At 39.5% G+C, this 19,963-nt stretch overlaps 1 protein-coding gene across 1 annotated transcript in view; it reads left to right on the top strand.

The window, feature by feature from the left end:
- AFF2 (AF4/FMR2 family, member 2) overlaps window positions 1-18,833 on the top strand; it is a gene marked incomplete at its 5' end in the record, with an annotated part of 33,262 nt that extends 14,429 nt beyond the window's left edge. Inside the window, 7 exons of the mRNA XM_010289486.1 lie at window positions 2,020-2,156; window positions 5,471-5,542; window positions 5,900-5,993; window positions 8,860-8,862; window positions 9,373-9,422; window positions 13,278-13,492; window positions 17,958-18,833. Of these exons, the coding sequence (XP_010287788.1) occupies window positions 2,020-2,156; window positions 5,471-5,542; window positions 5,900-5,993; window positions 8,860-8,862; window positions 9,373-9,422; window positions 13,278-13,492; window positions 17,958-18,079 (693 nt within the window). The remainder of the gene's footprint in view (window positions 1-2,019; window positions 2,157-5,470; window positions 5,543-5,899; window positions 5,994-8,859; window positions 8,863-9,372; window positions 9,423-13,277; window positions 13,493-17,957) is intronic.
- Between the last annotated feature and the right edge of the window lie 1,130 nt (window positions 18,834-19,963).

The raw sequence follows: 19,963 nt of genomic DNA, 5'->3' as shown, positions 1-19,963 counted from the left end.
TTGACCTTTAAAGAAAATACACATGGTTCTGGCACAGGGACGCCTGCTCCACGCTAGCAAATATTTACAGGCTCAGGCTCCTGATGGTCTCAACGTGCTATGTCAATCCACTTCCCTCCACAGCCTGATTCACTCAGAAAAGTGTTGACCTGTCTCCCAGCCTCTTACCTTTGACTATGCCTTGCGGAGTCAGGGGTGTTTCTCAAGCAGAACTAAGAGGAGCAGGCACAGCACATCACGCTGCTGCCTGCAGGCAGGCCTTGCCTGTCGCATGCATTTTGACACTCCGAGTGCTCTTACGGGAATGTGAGGCCATCCGCTACTATACAACTTGTTGGCAGACATAAATACCCATGAACAAAGTATCTGCTTTTTCTTTCCGCTATTTAGGCCTCAACTTTTTTTTTTTCCACCCAATACAGCTGCACACAAATTATCTCCATGTAACACATTTGCTGTGCAATCCCGTAGTGTTAGTTGTCCCATGGAAACAATTGCTTCTGGTTACTTGGTGATGACATGACAAAGCACACACGGCATTGAAAGATGTGTTGCAGCGGCTAGAAAGATAATGCATGTGACCTCAAAACGTGTCAGCAAATGTTAATGAGATTTGTGGCAATGCTGTTCCTGAGCTTGTACGGAAAATAGGTTTCTGGTGAAGGGCAGGCGTTTTGCGTCTTACGGGAGTGACTCCATGAAAACTTGTCCTTGTCTGGGGTGGCAGTAAGCAATCAACTAATTTGGATGGGCTGCTGCAGCGGCAACTGACTGTGCCGTATGGAGATCTTGGAGACCTCACTCTGTTCTCAGCTGAGCTGTGATGAGCTGGAGCAATTCCACCTACTCCACTAGAGTCAGCATGGAGCAAAGGGCAGGATCAGATCCCATTTCTGGCTCAAACTGTGTGTCTGTACTAAATCTGCTTGCAGCCTGATTCTTTTTTTTTTTAATACCACAAAACGTCATCTGTGGAAGACTCAAAGCAAGGCATTTGAAGAACATGCTGAGAAGTAGCCATTGGAATAGAGAGAAAACATTTAGAAATATTTCCCCTTTTGTGATCATTGAAGTAATACCTATCAATTATACAAAGGCTTTGCACATTATCAATGCGCAAGAGCAGAACTTGAAATTAAAGGTATGCAGAGGGAACTAGTTATAAGGATTGCTTAGAAGTAGCCACCAAGGCAAATACAGTGTTACCTTGGACCAATACAAAATGTTCTGCTTAATGTGTTGCTAGGATAGGCTTCTATTTTGTGAATGGAAAACATATGCAGATGCATCAAAAATATTTTGATAGAGACATACAAAGAAATTTTAAAATTATTTAAAGTATATTGGATCTCTTATATCAAATGCCACATTAGTAGAATTCTTACATCCAACTATCAAAGATTGAAAATGTTAAATACTATTATAAAATACTTACTATAAAAATGTCATATATAATATTCATTACACATAAAAAAAGAAATCAGTATGTCTAAGTCAGTTTAATCACAACCATTATGAGGGCTAAAACCTTTTGCAATAAAATCCTACTAAAATAAAATATTTAGCAGTGCTATATTTTTTCCTTTTTTTTTCCTGTTCTTTCAGTCACCATGTAAGTGATGACTTTTTTTTTGTCAACAGTTAAGACAGAATGTGATGTCTGACAAATGGCATAGAGTTATTACTTAACCCTTGCATAGTGACATTCAAACTTAGTTCATATATCGAGGAGCAATATGGATTTGTTCAAACATGCTTAGTGTCCCTCATTGCCCCTGTAAATCCATGCATGTCAACAGACATGCATTAACTTTCCTCTGTGGAGCGTCTGGCTATATAATACCTGAAAAGATTTGGTAAAAACATAGTCTGTGCCTTAATTACTGTATGAATTCATTCTTAACTACCTACCAGCGTCTCTTTGCTTTCATCCTAATGCTAGTGTTGCTTTGTATCGTGATCTGTCTACCTAGAAATTAAAGCTGATGGATTTTCTTGACGGTGTCATTCCCATTGCAGCTGGAGAAGTTTGGCAAAGCAGTGAATTATGCTGATGCTGCCCTCTCCTTCATCGAGTGTGGGAACGCTATGGAGCGAGATCCATTAGAAGCTAAATCTCCATACACCATGTACTCAGAGACTGTGGAACTCATCAGGTTAATGTCCTTTCTGTGATCATTTTCATAATCTCATTTCAGTCATAATTAGAACCTGCTATGTTTTAAAAAATACCATTTCAACGTATTAATGATTTGTCCAAGGCATCTTCATCTCAGAAGTCATCATAATTAGTTCTTGCCATTTTATTAATGTCATGGAAAATTTATAATTGATGGACACTGCTTTTATAAATTATCCCCTTTAGAGGTTATAATGTGAGTGTTATAATTTGCAATATTCATAAAATTAAAATTGAAATGTAGTGGGTGGAAGTAAAGTATAGTAATTTCACTGTTTGGCAATGACACTTGTCTTTTAAAAGGTGTAGTTTTATAATTCAAAACATTAAAGTGAGTCTATCAGGATTTCTATTACAAACCCTGTTTTCAGAGGTTTATAACTTGGCTGGTAAGAAAAAAAAAGCTGAAACTTGGCACATCAGATCATAGCCAGAGGAAGCTTTCCACATATATTGTATTTAAAAAGTATATTTTTTACTGTTAAAGGAATGTGAACCAGCTGAATTAGTTTTAATACAGTTTTTAGACTCGTAGGCTAGAGTCTACAAAGGCTATGGATGAGAGAGCCTTTACTTACTCATAAAATGTCTGAATTATTATTTTAAAATCTGCTGCTGTTCCCTATAGCTGTTTCATACTGTTGGCTCTGTAGAAATAATGGTCTCCTAAGTAACTAAGGGCTTGTTTGCTTTACTTGCGCAAATTATCAGAGTGAAATCAAGCAGGATTAAATTTACCTGTAAGTAGAACAACAGGATTTTTCCTCTTCACTGTGATGCACCTTTGCTTTCCCCGGTGAATGCTGGGAGTATCAACATTAATGTCAGTGTAATTACTGGCAGTTTACACCGGAGAAAGAAAAGGAGGCAAATCAGGCCCTAAAAGTTTGGAGTTTAATATGATAAAGGTGTCTTTTTAACATGCAGGATTTTAACATGCCAGATTAGCTATTAGGGACTGCCAAAAATAATGCATGTTGTACATTTTTAGTAAGTAGGTATTTACATAATAAAATGTATCAAATCTTAAGAAGCTCTTACTCTAGGTAAATAATATGCCTGTTAAATATTTAAAAACATGTTTTTACATTCTACACTTCATAAAGAGAAGAAAATCTAAAGAGATTACTCAACAAAAAAATTATGTTCCCTCAACACTTACGTTCCAAGTTAAACCCTCAAGAGCAGAGGACATAAGAAAAGGAGCTGCCTGCCTCTGCTCCGCTGTGCTGAAACTCTTCCCACACTCTGACAGTGGACAGTTCAGCTCTTTGTGTCCTAAAGTACACAAGTGCAGTTGTATGGTAGGATTAATTGTATTTCAAGAAATATTCTTTAAAGAAGTGAAAAGCCCACATTTATTTTTTATTTTTTAAGAAAACCACACAGCACAGTTGAAAATGTCCCTTAGTACAGCAGTCTGTCTGTTGTGGAGCAGGTGGACCAAAAATCTGTGTTCATTCAAGAGCCACAACATGTGCACCACTTAATTCAGAGAACGGCAACTCTAGGAGTAGCTCACAATTGGGTGATACCTGCAGCTCTCCTCAGGGTACGGCTGCAGCTGGGAGCAACTGGCAATCGTCAGCGTGCGCAGCCCCGCTGCTGTGCTCTTCCCAGCAGTTCCTGTGTCAGCACAGTCCTGCTGCAGGCTACGTGATAGACAGACCTTGGTATGGAAGCAGCACCTGAACTGCTTTTGGATCACTTTTTGAACTGCTTTTGACTATGGAAAAACCTGGAGGCCTTTGTTGTAGCAGATTGCCAGTTTCTAAATAGCTACAGTCAAGTGAGATTAATTCCACCACCTACCATCAAAGGTAGAGCTTGATTTACCAACTCTTGCATGCAGCATCTTCTAGGCAGCCAGTGAGAGACTAGTTTGCCCATTTAATTGCTGTCAGTGGTCAGATATGGAAAAAAGGTGATTTCCCAGGTGAGCAGCAGTCTGGTACAGGTTCAATAAACTCCATGGACAAATACACAATTCTTGTGGGCTACAGTGGGCGCCGAATGTACAAACCAAGTATGCGGCTGTGCACATGCACTTTCTCAATATGGTTCTAATGTTAACATAGATTTTAACTGTGAGGTAAGAAATAGAAGGATGTGTTTCTCACTTTCACTCCTCCCTTTATCAGAGGCACGGTTTTCCCCTTTTGCATTAGCTATGTCTGCCCTGAGTATCTGCATCAGACACCTATTTGTGAAAGCAAGTGGAGCATCAAAGAGATTGGAAATACCAGATCTGACTGTCAAAGGTGTTTTAAGTTAATGGTAATGTTGAAAATCCCAAAAAGACTCATATCTTCATGTTTGATCAGATTCATTCAGTATGACTGGAACAATACCAAAGAGCAGGTGAGATAGGACATGGAGGAAGCACATCAGGTGGTGTGCTACAGCTGCAAGCTGGGGGCTGATGATGGGGGTGGTGGGAGGAAGGCAGAGTGAGAACAGCACTGCCTGCCTGCACTCTATTACCTCCTTGTAAATGAGAACTCATCAAGACTGCCCGGATACCTTGAAACTTTCTTACGCAACGCTGAACCCTATTACTTATTCTAACACAAGTACCTGTGAAATTGCATTAGGGCTCAGAACAATGATTTTATGCGATGAATTGATTTTCAAGAGACTAAATGCATGGAATGGAGTGTACTCAGTTAAAGGAGAAAAAAAAAGAGAGAGGAGGTAGGAATATTCAATCTTTGATCATCCAAATGCTGGACAGCAGCAATTAAATAGAGAGGGAAGACCAAGTACACAAGACTCATAAATTAATGGACCCAAGAATTTAAAAAGCTGTGAACATGACCTTTCCTGTATTTAAAACCATTTTCAATATAAAATATATTAAAAGCTTTGAAGAAGCATTTATGAGAAAGATTTTGAAGGTATTATTCAAGCCCAAAGTATTATATGTAAAATCTTCTTATATATTACTCTTCAGTACATATAGAGACAAGATCTTACACTTCTGTCCCACACTCATCACAAATGTTTGCAGGACTCAGCCTAGATGGCTGGATGTAATATCATTAATATGCCCAAGAATAGTTCACCTAGTTGGCCTAGAAAATGGGTTGGTGATTTACTTTAGGCCGCCAGATTTTAAGTGGTGCTTTCTGTTGAATTTTATATTGATCTCATCGTTACAGAACAATGTGACCATTAACTATTGCAGTCAGAGAAGAATATCTATGTGTGGCCATTATTTTTCAGAATGTCACTAGTATTCCTGGAAACATCTTAACTCTCAATTTCTTCTCTCCTCACCTTTCTGACAAGGTATGCAATGAGACTCAAGAATTTCACAGGCTCTTCTGCCACAGAAGGGGACAAGAAATTAGCAGTTTTATGGTAAGTCCTGTTGCAACAATGAGAGAAGCAGCTAACATCTTAAGGAGGACTTTAAAAGTACTGAATTACTTAAGCAGCTTACAGAAGATCATTATTCTTGTTTTCCATTAAACTATTAAAGGATAACTAATGGATTTCTTCAGCAGCTGACTAAACATTTATTCTTCTGATTTATACTCTTATCAAGATGGGATTTTAATGCTTTTGACCATGTTTTTTTCTTTCTCCATTTGCTTATGTTTCAAAATCTAACCTTAGAACAGAAACTGCAAAATATAGGTCAGCATTTATTTTTTTTACAGTTTATAGGTTTCATTAAGCAATGGAATTAACATAATCCTTTCCTAATTACCACAGCTACCGATGCTTATCGCTTCTCTACTTGAGAATGTTTAAACTAAAGAAGGACCATGCTATGAAGTACTCCAGATCTCTGATGGAATATTTTAAGGTAATCTTCATTCTGTTTAATTTATTGACATGAAATGAAATTCATACCAGCGCTGAGAGGTCTCACAAGTATAACTGCGTGACTTAAAAGTCCCACATTTAACCCCTCCTCTGGGAAATGCAGGCAGGGTGGCTGCCAGGGAGTGGGGACAGAAGTGATTTGGGGGATTTTTTGGATTAGTCACTTGATTCAAAGGACCATACTTAGTAATTCTACTAAAATAACATTATTCTCAACACCATGTAATGTTTATGCGAGTTTCTGTAAAGGAAACTGATTCTTTCAAGATTTCAATGTGCAAGTGATTATGAACTGACCCCCAATGAACCATAATAAAGCAATTATTTAGGCTTTAGTTAGTTAAATTTAGATTTTAAATTCAGTGAGATTTGCTGAAGCTTATTGCAGACTCAGAGATTTCTCCTTTTATTTCTGTGGAACTTCAAATTGCCTTATCTACATCTCGAAAGTTTGCCTTTACCTTGAATCAAGTGGAGATCAGCTGACTGTCATGACCTGGTGTTTTCCTTTACCTCGTCTAATGCTGTTTACCCAGTGTAAGAATGAGTAGTCCTCACCATTCCTAAATTTAGAGATAAACAGAATCTTTCTTCAGTTCTGCCAAGGTTTTGATATTTATATTTTACTGTTTATTGCTGTTTGAAGCATACATTAATTCTTGTATTTTATTACTCTATAATTATGTAATTATACTGGTTTGTCAGCCCATCAGTCTTTTTTTGTTGGCTTTTTCAGCCTCTCTGAATTTGTTCCAGGCTTTGACATATTAGTACTACAAACCAGTAAAACTTTTAACACTGCAGTTTTAATATTTTCATGTAAATGGTGATAAAATGGTCCTTCTGCTGTAAAAATCCAGTACTACTATGCTAGCAACGACTGCTTAGTCCTGACTTCCCTGGTGCCCTCTGTGTGTGTGTATCTCTGTAACTTCAGTAATGTTACTCCTATCTCTGCTTAAATTGAGGCTCTCTTGAAGTCATTAGGAGTATCTGTGTTGTACACGCAGAGCTTTCAGTCAGGGATTTGCACAACAAATTAAATTTGAACTAGACACATTTATAGCCTTAGCATTTTCATGAAGTGTATTCCATCCACTTCAGGTTTATGCAGGATGAGTAGATTGTCACTTTAAAAAGGTTATTGACAAATCATTTGATAAACTTTTTCTGCAGAAAATAATGATTTCTTAAAATAAAGGGGGGGGGGTGTCTCCCCTTAAAGCCATTTTACTTTCTCTGCTGTGCAAATCGGTACAGTGAATAACATATTACTACTCCCAGCATAAGACCATTTTACTGCATCCACACATAGAAAATGTCTTGCAATGTAAATGAAAATAAGAGAAAAAAATTTAAGACATAATAAATTAGGCAAATGAGGGATGCTGGTTTCAGGCATCCAGTTGAAGCTGAGTATTTCAGCTAATGTTAGTGTGTGTATGCTACGGGCACTGTAACTCATTTGCTGGAAGTAGTGTTTGAGTGTATACAGATTATATGTTCAGGATCTTTTTGTAGTAAAGGCATGGGAGGAGAAAAGAACTGGAGCTATTAACTAGGTATTAGTTTTGTATTGCTGCACAGTGTTCTTTGTGTTGACTAGCAAGAATCTGTAATACAAATGAAATAGATTAACTATTTGAATAGAGTTGTTATTCAAAATTTTGCACAATTTTAACTGTGAAAAGCAGCCCACTGTTTACAGCAGAACTGGAGAGGAATTTTTTGGCAGAATTCTTTTTCATCTTGTTCCTCACAAGTGCCGCTTTGCCTAAATTGAAACCATTTGTGGACAGAACTGGTTCTGATTAATTTCCAATTAAAAGTTTCAGATTTATATTTTTGACATCTCAAAACAGAAAATAAACATTTAATCATAAAAGTAGTTTTAAGGTTTAGAGACAACTTGGAGTAAAATATAACTAAAATGATAAATTTTTAAAATATAAATAAAACTTTTTAAGATTAGCAGAAGTGTCATCGTTTGATGCATTTCACATAAAAGTTTGAGGAAGATTATTATGTTTTTGAAAATATGTTGTCAATAGTCATTGGCAAAAATATTTAAAATACTTTCCTTGTCAAATAACTACCTGCAATCAAGATCTAGGCTTAATCCTGACAGATCTAGTATTTGTCTGCAGATACTGTCAGGAACAATCCCCAGACAGTAGAAGCTAACATCAAAACTTCTTCATCCCTGCTTCTTCATCTCTGAAGACTTTCTAGAGGAGTTTAGGATCTGCCTCCTTCTTACGTATGAGTGGGTGGCAAAAATATACACTACATATGCTCTGCACTGCAAAACACTCCATTTCATGCTCACATCTTTAATGAAACACAGTGGCATACTGTGTAGGAACATACAGGCAAGGTTGGTATCATGGTTTGGGCAGCGTTTTCTGCTTTGGTCAACACTGTTTGGCAAATTTAGCTGTGTTTTAGAAGTCAAGTTGCTCCCAGAGTGAGCTGGTGACCTTGGGCCATGCCCTGGCCTGCTCTGTGCTCGCTGAATCTCTGTGCCTCACATGCAAAATAGTGATTAGAGCAACCAGATGAATCTTGTAATAATGATGGTAATTCTTTTTGCAGAGAACTTGTAAAATTTGATTGAATTTTCACTGTGTGTGCTGACTTCTTTGCAAGGGAGCTCAAAGTGATTGTTTTCAGAAAGCACACATAGATAGCCTCATCCCTGATACTACAGCTTTTTATGGGAACTAAGTAAGATACCACCTAGTTTGAGCAAGACTGGAAAAATCTGGGCTTTATTGTTGCTGGGCAATCTTTTTGTACAGGGTTGTACAAGGTGCTACACAGACGTGAAAGGCAGGATGAGTAAGCAGGTAAGGAAAGTCCATTTGTGCAAATAAAATACATAAAAACAAGGACATTCAAGCAGATCCTTACTAGAAGTTTAATTTCTACTAGATTCTATCTGAATCCCAAGCCACCTTCCCTTGCAACTTGTGAGGGATTAATTTCATTAAGACATCAACCCAAATTCTTTTTGTTTCTTATTGAAAGATTGCAGGTCCCCCTAAAGATAAGAAGTTATTTGCACTCTGAAGAACCTTGTAGGATAAGTTTCAGTGGTAATTAAACCACTTCTTTGTGAACTACATCTGCTTTTACTGGAACTTTACTGTATTCCCTCTTTCATCAAGTGAATTTCAAGCCACTGGTTGGAACCTACCTATCATCCACCAGACATTTAATTATGGAACTAATGTGCGGAGCTGTTCTCCTACATGCACTGTAGCTCTTGCAATGAAAACAGGGAGTGTTGAGCCTTGTGTCATCAGTATTCATGTACTTGCGTCACCTTTATTTACATTTTGGTTTTGTACTTACAGAACTCTTCAAAAGCCTCACAGGCCCCCTCACCTTGGGGCGGCAATGGAAAGTGAGTATTTTCTGCTGAGTACTTCTGTCTGGGAACAAGTGGTTCCAAGGCGGTGGGGGGGAATGTTTTGATGCCTCTAAAGGCAAAGGACAAGGCCATGACTCGGTGGTTTGGGAGCTACAGGTATGTTTCAAACATGTAGCAGGTAGAAAATGTTCTTCTGGGCTACAGAATTGATCTTACAAGCCTTGGGCTTGTGGGGGTGAGGGACACCCACTGAGCTAAATCAGGTACCCATGGGAGCCATCCAGTGTGGGAGGGAAGGAAGAGCTCAAACACACCTTCATCTTTGTGCAAGGCCCCTTTAAATCTAAAATCAGCTGTGGTGGGTCTGTGCTGAATTCTTTGACAGTTTGCTTCTCAAGCCAAATGAAGGCCATAAAAATACCTGTTAATTAGCTAGCAAGTACCATGTCATTTCAGGAAGCCAAAGTAAAGTTAACCTTCATCGCAATGATTTTTCAATGATTCGTTCAGTAATGAAAGACCAATGAATATTTCATTGATATATGGTAAGTGCTGTTTAATAAAACTGAAGGCGTAATAGTGGTGAAAATGTGCAAGCACTTAGTCAGCCAATTATCAGTGGCTTTATACTGAGGTTAAAACACCCTCACCTCAGATACGAAGTCAGGGTAAAGCAGTTATGATCTGCTGTTCAGCGAAGGTGCCTTGCTGCTGCAACCTTGCCTTTATCTTGCAATGTCTATTGCCACCTGACACACATTTCTCCTGCTCCTTTCTCCTGGCCGCGCATATAGATACAGATAAAACAAAGGAGAAGGACTTCACCTTTCTTTCCTTCTTTATTTCAGTACGCTGAATTCTACATGGAAGTGATTATTGTTAACGGTCGCTTTCTGGTGGTTCATAAAGACAAATGATGAGATGCTTTTAAGGAAACAAAGTAATAAAACTGTAGAAGGGGTTGAAGTTTAGCACACAAAGAATTGAAATTTTCAAACAGACTTCATTCTGAATCAGTGCAAAGCCAAAAATTCTAACATTTTGCTTACAGGTAAATGGCGAATTAGATAATTCAGAATATTTTGGGGTGTATATATATACACACATGCCAAATAAATACACAAAATTATTTTGAATGTGTGTGTGTATATTTAAGTATAGATTATAACACAAACTAAAATTATTAAATATAAAACTACTTTAAATAAAAACCTAAAGGATATTTTAACATTGGAAAAGCAACTACTAAATTAAATTATTCAATATGTGCCAGTTTTTCAAGGTATTTAAATGTCAGTGAAAACTTATATTGCAATAAGAAATTACAGTAAGGTTTGCATAAAGTTTTAGTGCCGGAATAGACCACTGGAGCATTACACCTCTTTGTTCCTTAAGAAGTGGCGTATACCTAAAAATTTCATGGAGCAGAAGTTGTCCTTTTATTCCTGTCCTATAATAGAGCCCTGCAGGCGATGACATCTCCCTTGCTATTTAAAGCAGCTGATTAGGCGCCCAGGATTTAGCATCAGTGGGTTTTGACTGGAGCAGAAAATTCTTGTCCAGTCACAAGGTAGGCAGCAGAAACCCAGCGTTCGGGTCAGCGTCACTTCTAACATGACACCCAGCTGATCAGTCCCTTCCCACTAACTTTGGAGATAAGGAAGTAAAGCTTTGAAAGTGCACATCTCTCTTATTCAGAGAAGGAAGCACTTGACGTCTGAGGGTAACTGAATACAGCAAGGCCTTGTTATAACAGTGCTATTATGACACCAGTGACTCAACACACAAAGACCACAGTCCACACTTGGGTATTCTGTCACCTCTGTCTGGTGTCTCAGTAGAAAAGCTCTTAAGCTGGCTCAGAGTTGCTGTATATCTCAGGTGTCTCCTGGTGGCCCTGTCTCACGGGCCTGGTGCTGCCACTGGCAGCACATGCTCTGCCTTCCCCCGGGCTACTCGCTCTACAGTTTCCCCTTATTCCCCTGCAAATTTGTACCAGATAGGAAGAGAAGTCGCTCACCACAGAGGAGAGACCAAACACCATCAGGGTATGGCACCACTGGAGATGGATCAGCAGGCTGGTTCAGAATGGGGAGACAGCAGGGTATTAAATCTTTTTTTGAACAAAGCAAAACTTATCCATTGCCATGAAGTGTAACCTGCTCGGGATCTCAAACCATCAAAAATCTCAGCTTGGCTTACTGGAATTTCTGGCCACTTTTGTCTGAAAGGGTTGTGAACCTCTACAAGGTTGGCCTGAGTTCCAGGCTGGCAATGAAACAAATTTTTCCTGGTTTCATTACAGAAATGTTTCCCACCTCTAGCGACAGAAAGCACAAAATAGAGAGATTTAATAGACTCACCACAGTAATAATGGCTGTGCACAACAGGGAAAATCCAATGAACAATGTGCTTTATTTGGCAGAAGTGCGTCAGCTTGTTGTAAGTGGCTCTAACAAAATACTCCTGGTCTCCTCAGATACTTGTGATTTTTAACTGCTCCCAGACCTAACGTAGTATAGTTCAGCTCTTCTGTGCATTAAAGACACTGTGGTGTGTCAAGTAACCAGTATGTTTTGAGACTTAAAAATAAAACGTTTGTGCCGTAGGATATGCTCAGACTATAACACATAAGCTGTGTAAAAAGCTACTAGCGGCTGAATTAATGTGGTCTCTAGCTCTGAAAAAAAGAATGTATCGCAGGAGCCTCTTGTTGAGCACTGCTGGGAAATCTGCAACAAAAGCTGTTGCCATAAATGCCTTTCACCCCAAGGCAGTGCTGTGGTGGCCATCTGTCCTCCAGCACCTGCAGGTCTGGGCCCACGTTTCATGTTCAGGACCATTGATGGTGGCTTGTAAAGCCAAGAGGAGGAGCCTTTCTGTCCTGGAGTTTGGGTCAGGCCCATAATGGGTCTAAGTGAGCTCGATGCTGTTGCACAGGATGAGGCATCAGTGGCCATCCAAGAGAGGGGATGCAACACCCCTGTCCGGGGAGTTTTGGTGTCTTTGCTTCACACAGAGAGCACCGAGAGCGTCTCAGCCCTGCGTTTCAAGTGTATTCCACAGCAAATAGAATGCATTTGTTTATGTGAGTGGTTCCACATGGGGGCAAGAGAAGAGATTTGTGGAACCCTTAACCTTGTTCACTGAAACAGATTTTCAAAGAGAATGGCTACAGGTGAGCGTTCAGCGCTGCACAGCTCTAAACATGAGCTTGCTGTGCTGACCTCCACACTGCCTGCAGCCAGCAGGCGATTCCTAATTGCTGGTGTTAGAATTAAAAGAAAATCTATATTAGAACATTAGTGCTGCACTAAGTAGGTAACTTAAAACGCTGCTCTGTACAAAACTGTGGATGAACTGTAGGCAATTAGAAACAAATCTCCATAGCCAGTCTTAAAGAATCCTATAGAGATATTCATAATCCTACGGTACCCTCAGCTCCTAATACTGCTCTGCAGGGTGCTTTTAAGACTTGCACTTTACTTATTGTGGTGACTGTATTTGGAGCAAACTGTCATTGTGGTTTCCACAAAATGCTTTGATAATAAGCCAATATTGCACATTGAGTGTTTTCTAACTGCCATTGCAGTTTCTGGCAGCAGGTAGAAAGATCGTTACAGCTATGAGATACTTCTTTCTCTGAAAGATTGCTCTATTTTTATGATAGATTTTTTTTTTAAATAACAGATTCATTTGTAGGGAGAATTAAATCCCTTTTTATTTTCAGTCATTCCCAGTTTATAAGCTCTCCTTTCTCATCAAACCAGGAGATACTACTGCACATTATCCCCTGACTGGGGTGCAGAGTTAATTTTTCAAGTGCATTTAGGATGGCAAAGAAGTGACGTGTGCGAAGTGGACTCACTCTCCCTTTACCTCTTGCAGGAGCACAGAAACACCATCGCCCATGTCCCTGAGCCCGTCCCCTGTCAGCTCTGCTGGAAGCAGCACAGGCACCACCAGCTCCTCCTTGGCAGGGACCATCACCATTCCTCAGCGCATCCACCACATGGCTGCCAGCCACGTCAACATCACCAACAACGTCCTGCGGAGCTATGAGCACTGGGACATGGCTGACAAGCTGACTAAAGAGAACAAAGGTGCCCTGCTCGGCTTCTTCCTTGTCCCCTTTGGCTCATCGGCTTTAGTTTTCTTTCTGTTCTCTTAGGTGTTGTGGGGAATTGGACCCAGGACCACCACATCTAAGAGCACAACTGTGACAACTTGAGCACAGACCAAATCTGCTTGCTGGTCACTGTAGCCAATGCGTATCTTCTCCTGTCAAGCACAGAGGGGGGATGCGTAACACACGCTGAACATGGGGTTATCAGAGCAGCTGGCAAATAATTTAGCAAACATGAGCCCCGAGTCATGAGAGCTTTTGAGTCTACAAATTTGTTCACAGTTTCAGCTTCCCATAAAGCACCAAGGTTATTTTCATACCGCTCTGTCAACCAGTTTAAGACTATTAAAATGCTAGCTAGCATAATAAGCAAACATTAGATTTTATGTTTATGCAGGGAGTCTGATTAGGAGATGTCCACTGAAAGCCACGACCTTGACTGTCCTATGGTTGGATTGCAAATCTGCTTGTTTATTCCTAACAACAACATGTAAGTCTTTACCACAGTTGTTTCAAAAGACTTTTGGCAAGCAGTTTGTGACAGGGTTATATCGAGTATAGTGGAGTGGCTGAGATGTAACTAAAGGACAAATTTGGCCTATTGTTGGCCAGCTGTGAACTTCCCCATGATAATGTAATAATTCATATTCTAGCTTTGGGCTTACACAAATCATTGACAAAGCTTTCTTTGATACTAGAAGTGCAGACCCTAACTGGGAAATATTCTCATCATGAATTGGCTCATTCTCTTAAATTATACTGAGATTTCAGATGGCTGACTTTTCCTGACAAATGTTCTCGCTGTATGCAGTTTGATCTTACTCCCATTAATGTCAGTGGCAAATTTCCACTGATTTAGAGAAACTAAGCTTGAGATTTATAGAGTTTTATGTCCGAATGGTGGGTCATAATGATCTATCCCTGGATGAGGAACAATAATAGAAGTTCTGTCCAGTCCTCCCCACTGCTTCTTGTCTTTGTTCGCGTTGGTTAATTTAGTAGCAGTGCAGTCATTTTGGATTTTTTCCATAGCTGCATTCATTTTCACAAAATGTGAAAGTGATTCCCTGTCAAATGTACTGCAGAATGTTACAGTGGGAATGCAGAAGGATGCTCTGATAGGAGAAAGAGATGACGATAATCTTGTAATTAGCTCTGTGTGTTGTAGAGTTGTTAAATGTTCTACTTGGTATTGAATCAAAATAGCTCAGGCATTCAGCCAGCAGACAGAAAATGTACCCAGCCACTGCTGTTATCAGTCCTAGAGCTGGATGAGAAAAAACCTGCTGACTCTCTTTCTGCATTTTTCCCCCTACACTCTTCTTTGTTCTCTTTTTGATTTACGATCAAATAAACCCAATTCTGCAAAGCCATATAGGAATAATCTTTATTCAGATGAGCAGTCCCTTTGACTTCAGTGGGACTGGATGCATGAATAAGGGTTTCTCACATGAGCAAGACATCTAGGGTTGTGCCCTGTTCTTTCATATCTTGTTTCACAAACTGCAGCCATGTTCCAGGGAATGGAAAATTTGTGTTACTTCAAATTTCATTTAAGTACTATAAACCATTGGAGAGAGTTCAGAGTTTCATACATGCTATAGCATGTCTGTCTTCACATTTTGCCTGGAAAGATACCTCATTTCTAATTAAATACTCAATTTAAAATTGCATGCTTAGACACAATTAAACTGCAATTTGAAAAATTAATGGTGTAACAAAAAGTATATAAGAACTGCTGTGGTACTCTGCAAGTCTTCATCATATCACATAGTGGATTCCATTTACAGAAGGATGTATTTTAAGACATTTTGACATGAGAAATGTTGCTGTGTTTCATGAAACCTAGCTGTAATTATATTTGTAGGAGTCATCTGTACCTCTCAATTCAAAATACCTATATCTTGCTGGCTGGGACAGGACTTATCCTTTTCCCTGTCTATCTCTAATCCACCTTTGCCAGCTGGACCAGCCATTGCAGTGTCCAAGCTCTGACACGCTGGCATGTGGACTGTGAGTTCAAAAATGCCCCATGAGAGCAAACAGGATAGGTCCAAACCCCAGATTCTGCTTTGAGTACCAGGCAAAGCACAGATCTCTTAGCTTCTCTCTCAGGGGTTTGGACAGTCAGTTCACCATAAAAAATTAGATTTTTTTTTTTCCCCCTTGAAATAAAAATGGTCTCAAAAAACAAGCAAACAAACACAAACCCACAAAGAAACCCATGTTTGAGATAAAAATGAATTTTCTTTAAAAAAAAAACCCAATCCAGTAACTTTTTTTTTTTTTTGTGGTCAGCTCTTATTGTTTCTGTTGTCTTCTGAATCACAGGGGGTGTCTTGCCCAAGAACATGTCCCTGATGAGCTAATAGAGATGGGTATAAAAATGTGGCCCCATTGTTGTAATGTCTAATAGCCTTCACATCTGGGTCTTACTGCTGTCATAGATGTTTCTTAGGTCATGCCCATGCAGACACAAGAGATTTCTTCCACGTTGTAGGAGCCTCCCCTTGTCCATAGCTGACAGCTTAGGTTTTGTGCTCCTCTAAGGATGCTTTCACACTCCTGATTTGGACTTGACTCATGTCCAGCTGGCTCAGAGCAGGAGACAGAAGCCTTTCTTGTCAGCCTGACAAAAGATGTGCCATTAAAATAAAAAGGCGTACCAAGAGGGAGAACAGCAGAACTGTGACCCGCCAAGCTGATCTGGTTTGAAAAGGAAAGCGGGAGCATGCTGCTGTGTACCTCTGCTTGAATTTCCCCTGCTCAGTAACGTTTAGCGTGGAGGGGAGAATAGATGGAGTTTGTCATAAACTCTGCATCTGTAGCAGGCCAGGCTAAACTGCAGACTTTGCAAAGCCAACCCATGGACTGGTTTGTGTTGGATCACCTAGAGAGTTGCTCACCATTTATAACATCCAACTCTCGGCTGACTTTATAAAATCAGATTTTTTTTTAAGCTTCCAAAGATAGCAGCACTTTTTCTCTACAGTAGAAAACTATCATCAGCTCTGTAGTGACAAAGGGCTGTTTTTCATATATAAATTTAATAAGTGGCTTCAGTGCTTGTAGCTTTTTCAAGAGATGTTAAACTGAAACTGGGCTTTAAGGTGAATTCTCAGTATTTAAAGCAATTATTATTTATTTGAGCCTAGAATGCAAGCAAGACAATGCATTATTTCACTTCCAAATGTATTGATTTTACATTGGAAGAGGGGAACAAAAGACAGAGGAAGGAAGATTAAAAGTAACTGCTGGCTGCAGCATCTTAACACAACTGGTGATAGCCCTAAGCTTTCATTATGCTTGCCTCCAGCCAAATCACTTTGTGCTGTGATACTGCTGTAGCTCCCAAGCTGACCAGGGTCAGGCTGTCAATACTTGTATAGAAGACCTCAAAGCAGCACTTACTTGCTGAAGAAAGTACTGATAATGATTTTGTACCCGGCATCTGCCCTCCCGAACCACAGCCAATACAGTGTTAGCTGGCTGAGTGCCGAGCGCTGGATTTCAGATAGGGTGAGAATGTAAGGGCTCAGCCACTGGTTATTGTGATTGTTGGTTGTTATCTGAGCTCTGAGGGGCTTTTAACTGAGAGGGGGCTCCCACTCGCCTTAGTGTAAGTAAGTGGTGTGTGTGTGGGAAAGCCCGCGCTCCTGTGAGCAGAGAGACAAGCTGTGGGAGAATAGAGGACACAATCCAGTTCTCCACTAAAAGCAATTAGGAAAGGTCTGTTGGCCCTAACAGGATTAGTCTTTCACCCAGAGAGCATCTAACACATGGCATAAACTGGTGTGTCACTTCCTAACTATGGCTCTCTGTTTAGTGACCTCCTGTTAACTTCCCAACACCCGATCCCAGTGGCCTTACCCATCTTTTCTTTCCCCTTATAAGTTCCCGTCTCCTAGATGCTATTTTCCTGCTGCGTTCCCTCTCTCCTCTTCCTTCTCTCTCCCGCTCCACACACATCCTCTGGGGCCTGCAGCTGCAGCAGGATGAGCAGAGGGCCAAAACTGCTGCAATGGCAGTAACAGAAATTGGAGGGTGGGGAAAAGAGCAAGCAAGGACTTCTGCAAGCTCTTCATGCCCAGGAGAGGGTACAGCATGGAAAAGGATGCCACAATTCACTGCAGCTTAAATCATGCAGTCAGCAAACCTGGGGTCAAAAAACTGAAAGTGCAGATCATCAGAGCTAACGGAAAACTGTTGGCAACAACTCATACCACATTGTGGTTGACTCCCAGCATACATAATTTAATTTGGGCTGTTTAAATACATTGTTGCCTTTGTTTAAATTCTTTCCTACTGGCCATGTGCTCAGGTACACAATGTCTTAAGACCTCACTAATTGCACTGCTGCTACTGGGTGGGAAATCATGGCAATACATGTATTTCTGTACCATTACCTGAAACAATGACTTCAGTTTTTTTGTGTATTGCAGAATTCTTTGTAGACCTGGACTCAGTGATGGGACCCTTAACACAACACAGCAGCATGACCAATCTGGTTCGTTATGTTCGCCAAGGACTCCACTGGCTCCGCATTGAGGCTCATTTGTTGTAGTGACTGCTGCCCTGTTCATAACATCCCCATTCTTCTACCTCTACCAGCGCAGAGACGATCACTGGTGGAACTCCACTCATTTCTGGAAGTTTATTCATGTAACTTCATTTTTATTGCCTTTTTTAATATCCTATCTATTGGAAGTAGAAGTCACCATAAATGGAACTTATGACTCAAGAGCAGTATGTGTTGTACCATCTAATAATTTTCAACAATTTTCTATGCCTTGTGTCTCCTGGATCCTGCCATCCTTATGTGCTTTATGGAACGGTACATTCCCTGCAGTATTGTTTTAAGTCCATGCTGCCTTCAAGTGAAAACAAAAAAGCACTTTGAGAAGATATGGATTCCTGAGAAATAGTACAAAGCGTCTTAAATATTTGAGGGTATATATGAGAAGTCCCTTCTGAAATAAATTAGTAGAAGTTATAGCTATTCATTCAAAATCATCTTCTGAACCTGAACCAAGCTTTTCGATGCTTAATTCTGGCATCATTGTGTGACACAGTACATTCCTAAGATTTCATACTTCCTATAGGCTTAATCTCTAAAGGAGAACATTGAATATCTTACAGGTATATAATGTAAGATCACCAAAGGTGTTAAGAGGTAAAAGGTTGAAGGAATGCCTCATTAAAGAACGATGACGCACTATGCAATGAGGTTTTGATATTCCATTCTTCCTGTTTATTGTTGGCTTAATAATTTCAGTAGGCAGCAGAATTTATTGCAGTTTTTAGGCAATTTCAAAATACTAGCTTTCATAGTCTTATCTACCATTCCTATACTAAATCTGTGAATTTTCTTTCAGTTTCACTGTTTAGTCTCAAACAAATACTCATCCAAGATTCTTCTTCATAGAACAATCTCTCCTTGCATAGTGACTCAGTGAAAGCAGATTTTAACAGGACTGCTACACTCTTAAGCATTGATATTGTATGTAAAAGTCCATTAATAAGTGTATGCAGATTCTTCATGAAAGTCTCTAGAAGTTTAACTAACCAGCTACTGTTGAAACATTATAATTCCATGTGGCATCAATTTTCACCTGTTTTGTTCATTTCAGACCATTAGAAACAAACAGTATTATCTTGCTATCTTGAAAACAATGTCAAATTAAATAAAATCAGCAGATTTACCCAAAAGCAATATAACGTTTAATAATGGCCATGAATACTTCAGTCAGATTACCTATTTTCCAAGCTCTGCATCTGGTTACCCGTGCTGTCATGTTTTGGACCATTCATCTAATGTGTGAATAATAATGAGACAATTCACATAGAATTTCAAAGCAATTGTGAATAAATTACACCATTTCACATTTGCTTTTTCCTCTTCTTTTTTTCCCCTGTTATAAACTGCACTGCTCCTCTGGTGCCACTGCAGGAAGCGCTGGTGCATGAAACAAACCAAAATGAATTTATATCAATAATTCACAAGACTTTAAATGGTCTCATCTCATTCCTGATATAATGCCTGCATACCTTACTGAACTGTAAATTCCATTTCTATAAACAGAAAATGGTCATAGTAATGTAAATATTATTCTGTCTCATCTCATTGAAATAATACAATATGTGTATTAAATGCCATCCAGATATTAGTTAATTGCAATTACCTTCTGCTATATAATCCTGTATATCCTTTAATCTGGTGAGTTATTGGATTCTACTCACTGGGCTGTGACCAGATAAATAGGACAAATTTGCATTTAAAAGTTTCAGACTGTTATGATTTTTAGAGCTGGCATTGGATATTTGCAATAAGAGCAGTTTAAGGACTCTGCCCAATGCACATTAAAGACGAACATTACTGTAGCTGTTGTATATTAGCTCCCTCTTGTACTACCTTTTCTTAAAAATCAATAATTCCTAATATTTTGTT

Source organism: Phaethon lepturus, unplaced genomic scaffold (assembly GCF_000687285.1).
Source record: "Phaethon lepturus isolate BGI_N335 unplaced genomic scaffold, ASM68728v1 scaffold12006, whole genome shotgun sequence".
NCBI lineage: Eukaryota > Metazoa > Chordata > Aves > Phaethontiformes > Phaethontidae > Phaethon > Phaethon lepturus.
This window is presented reverse-complemented; position numbering and strand designations above follow the sequence as displayed.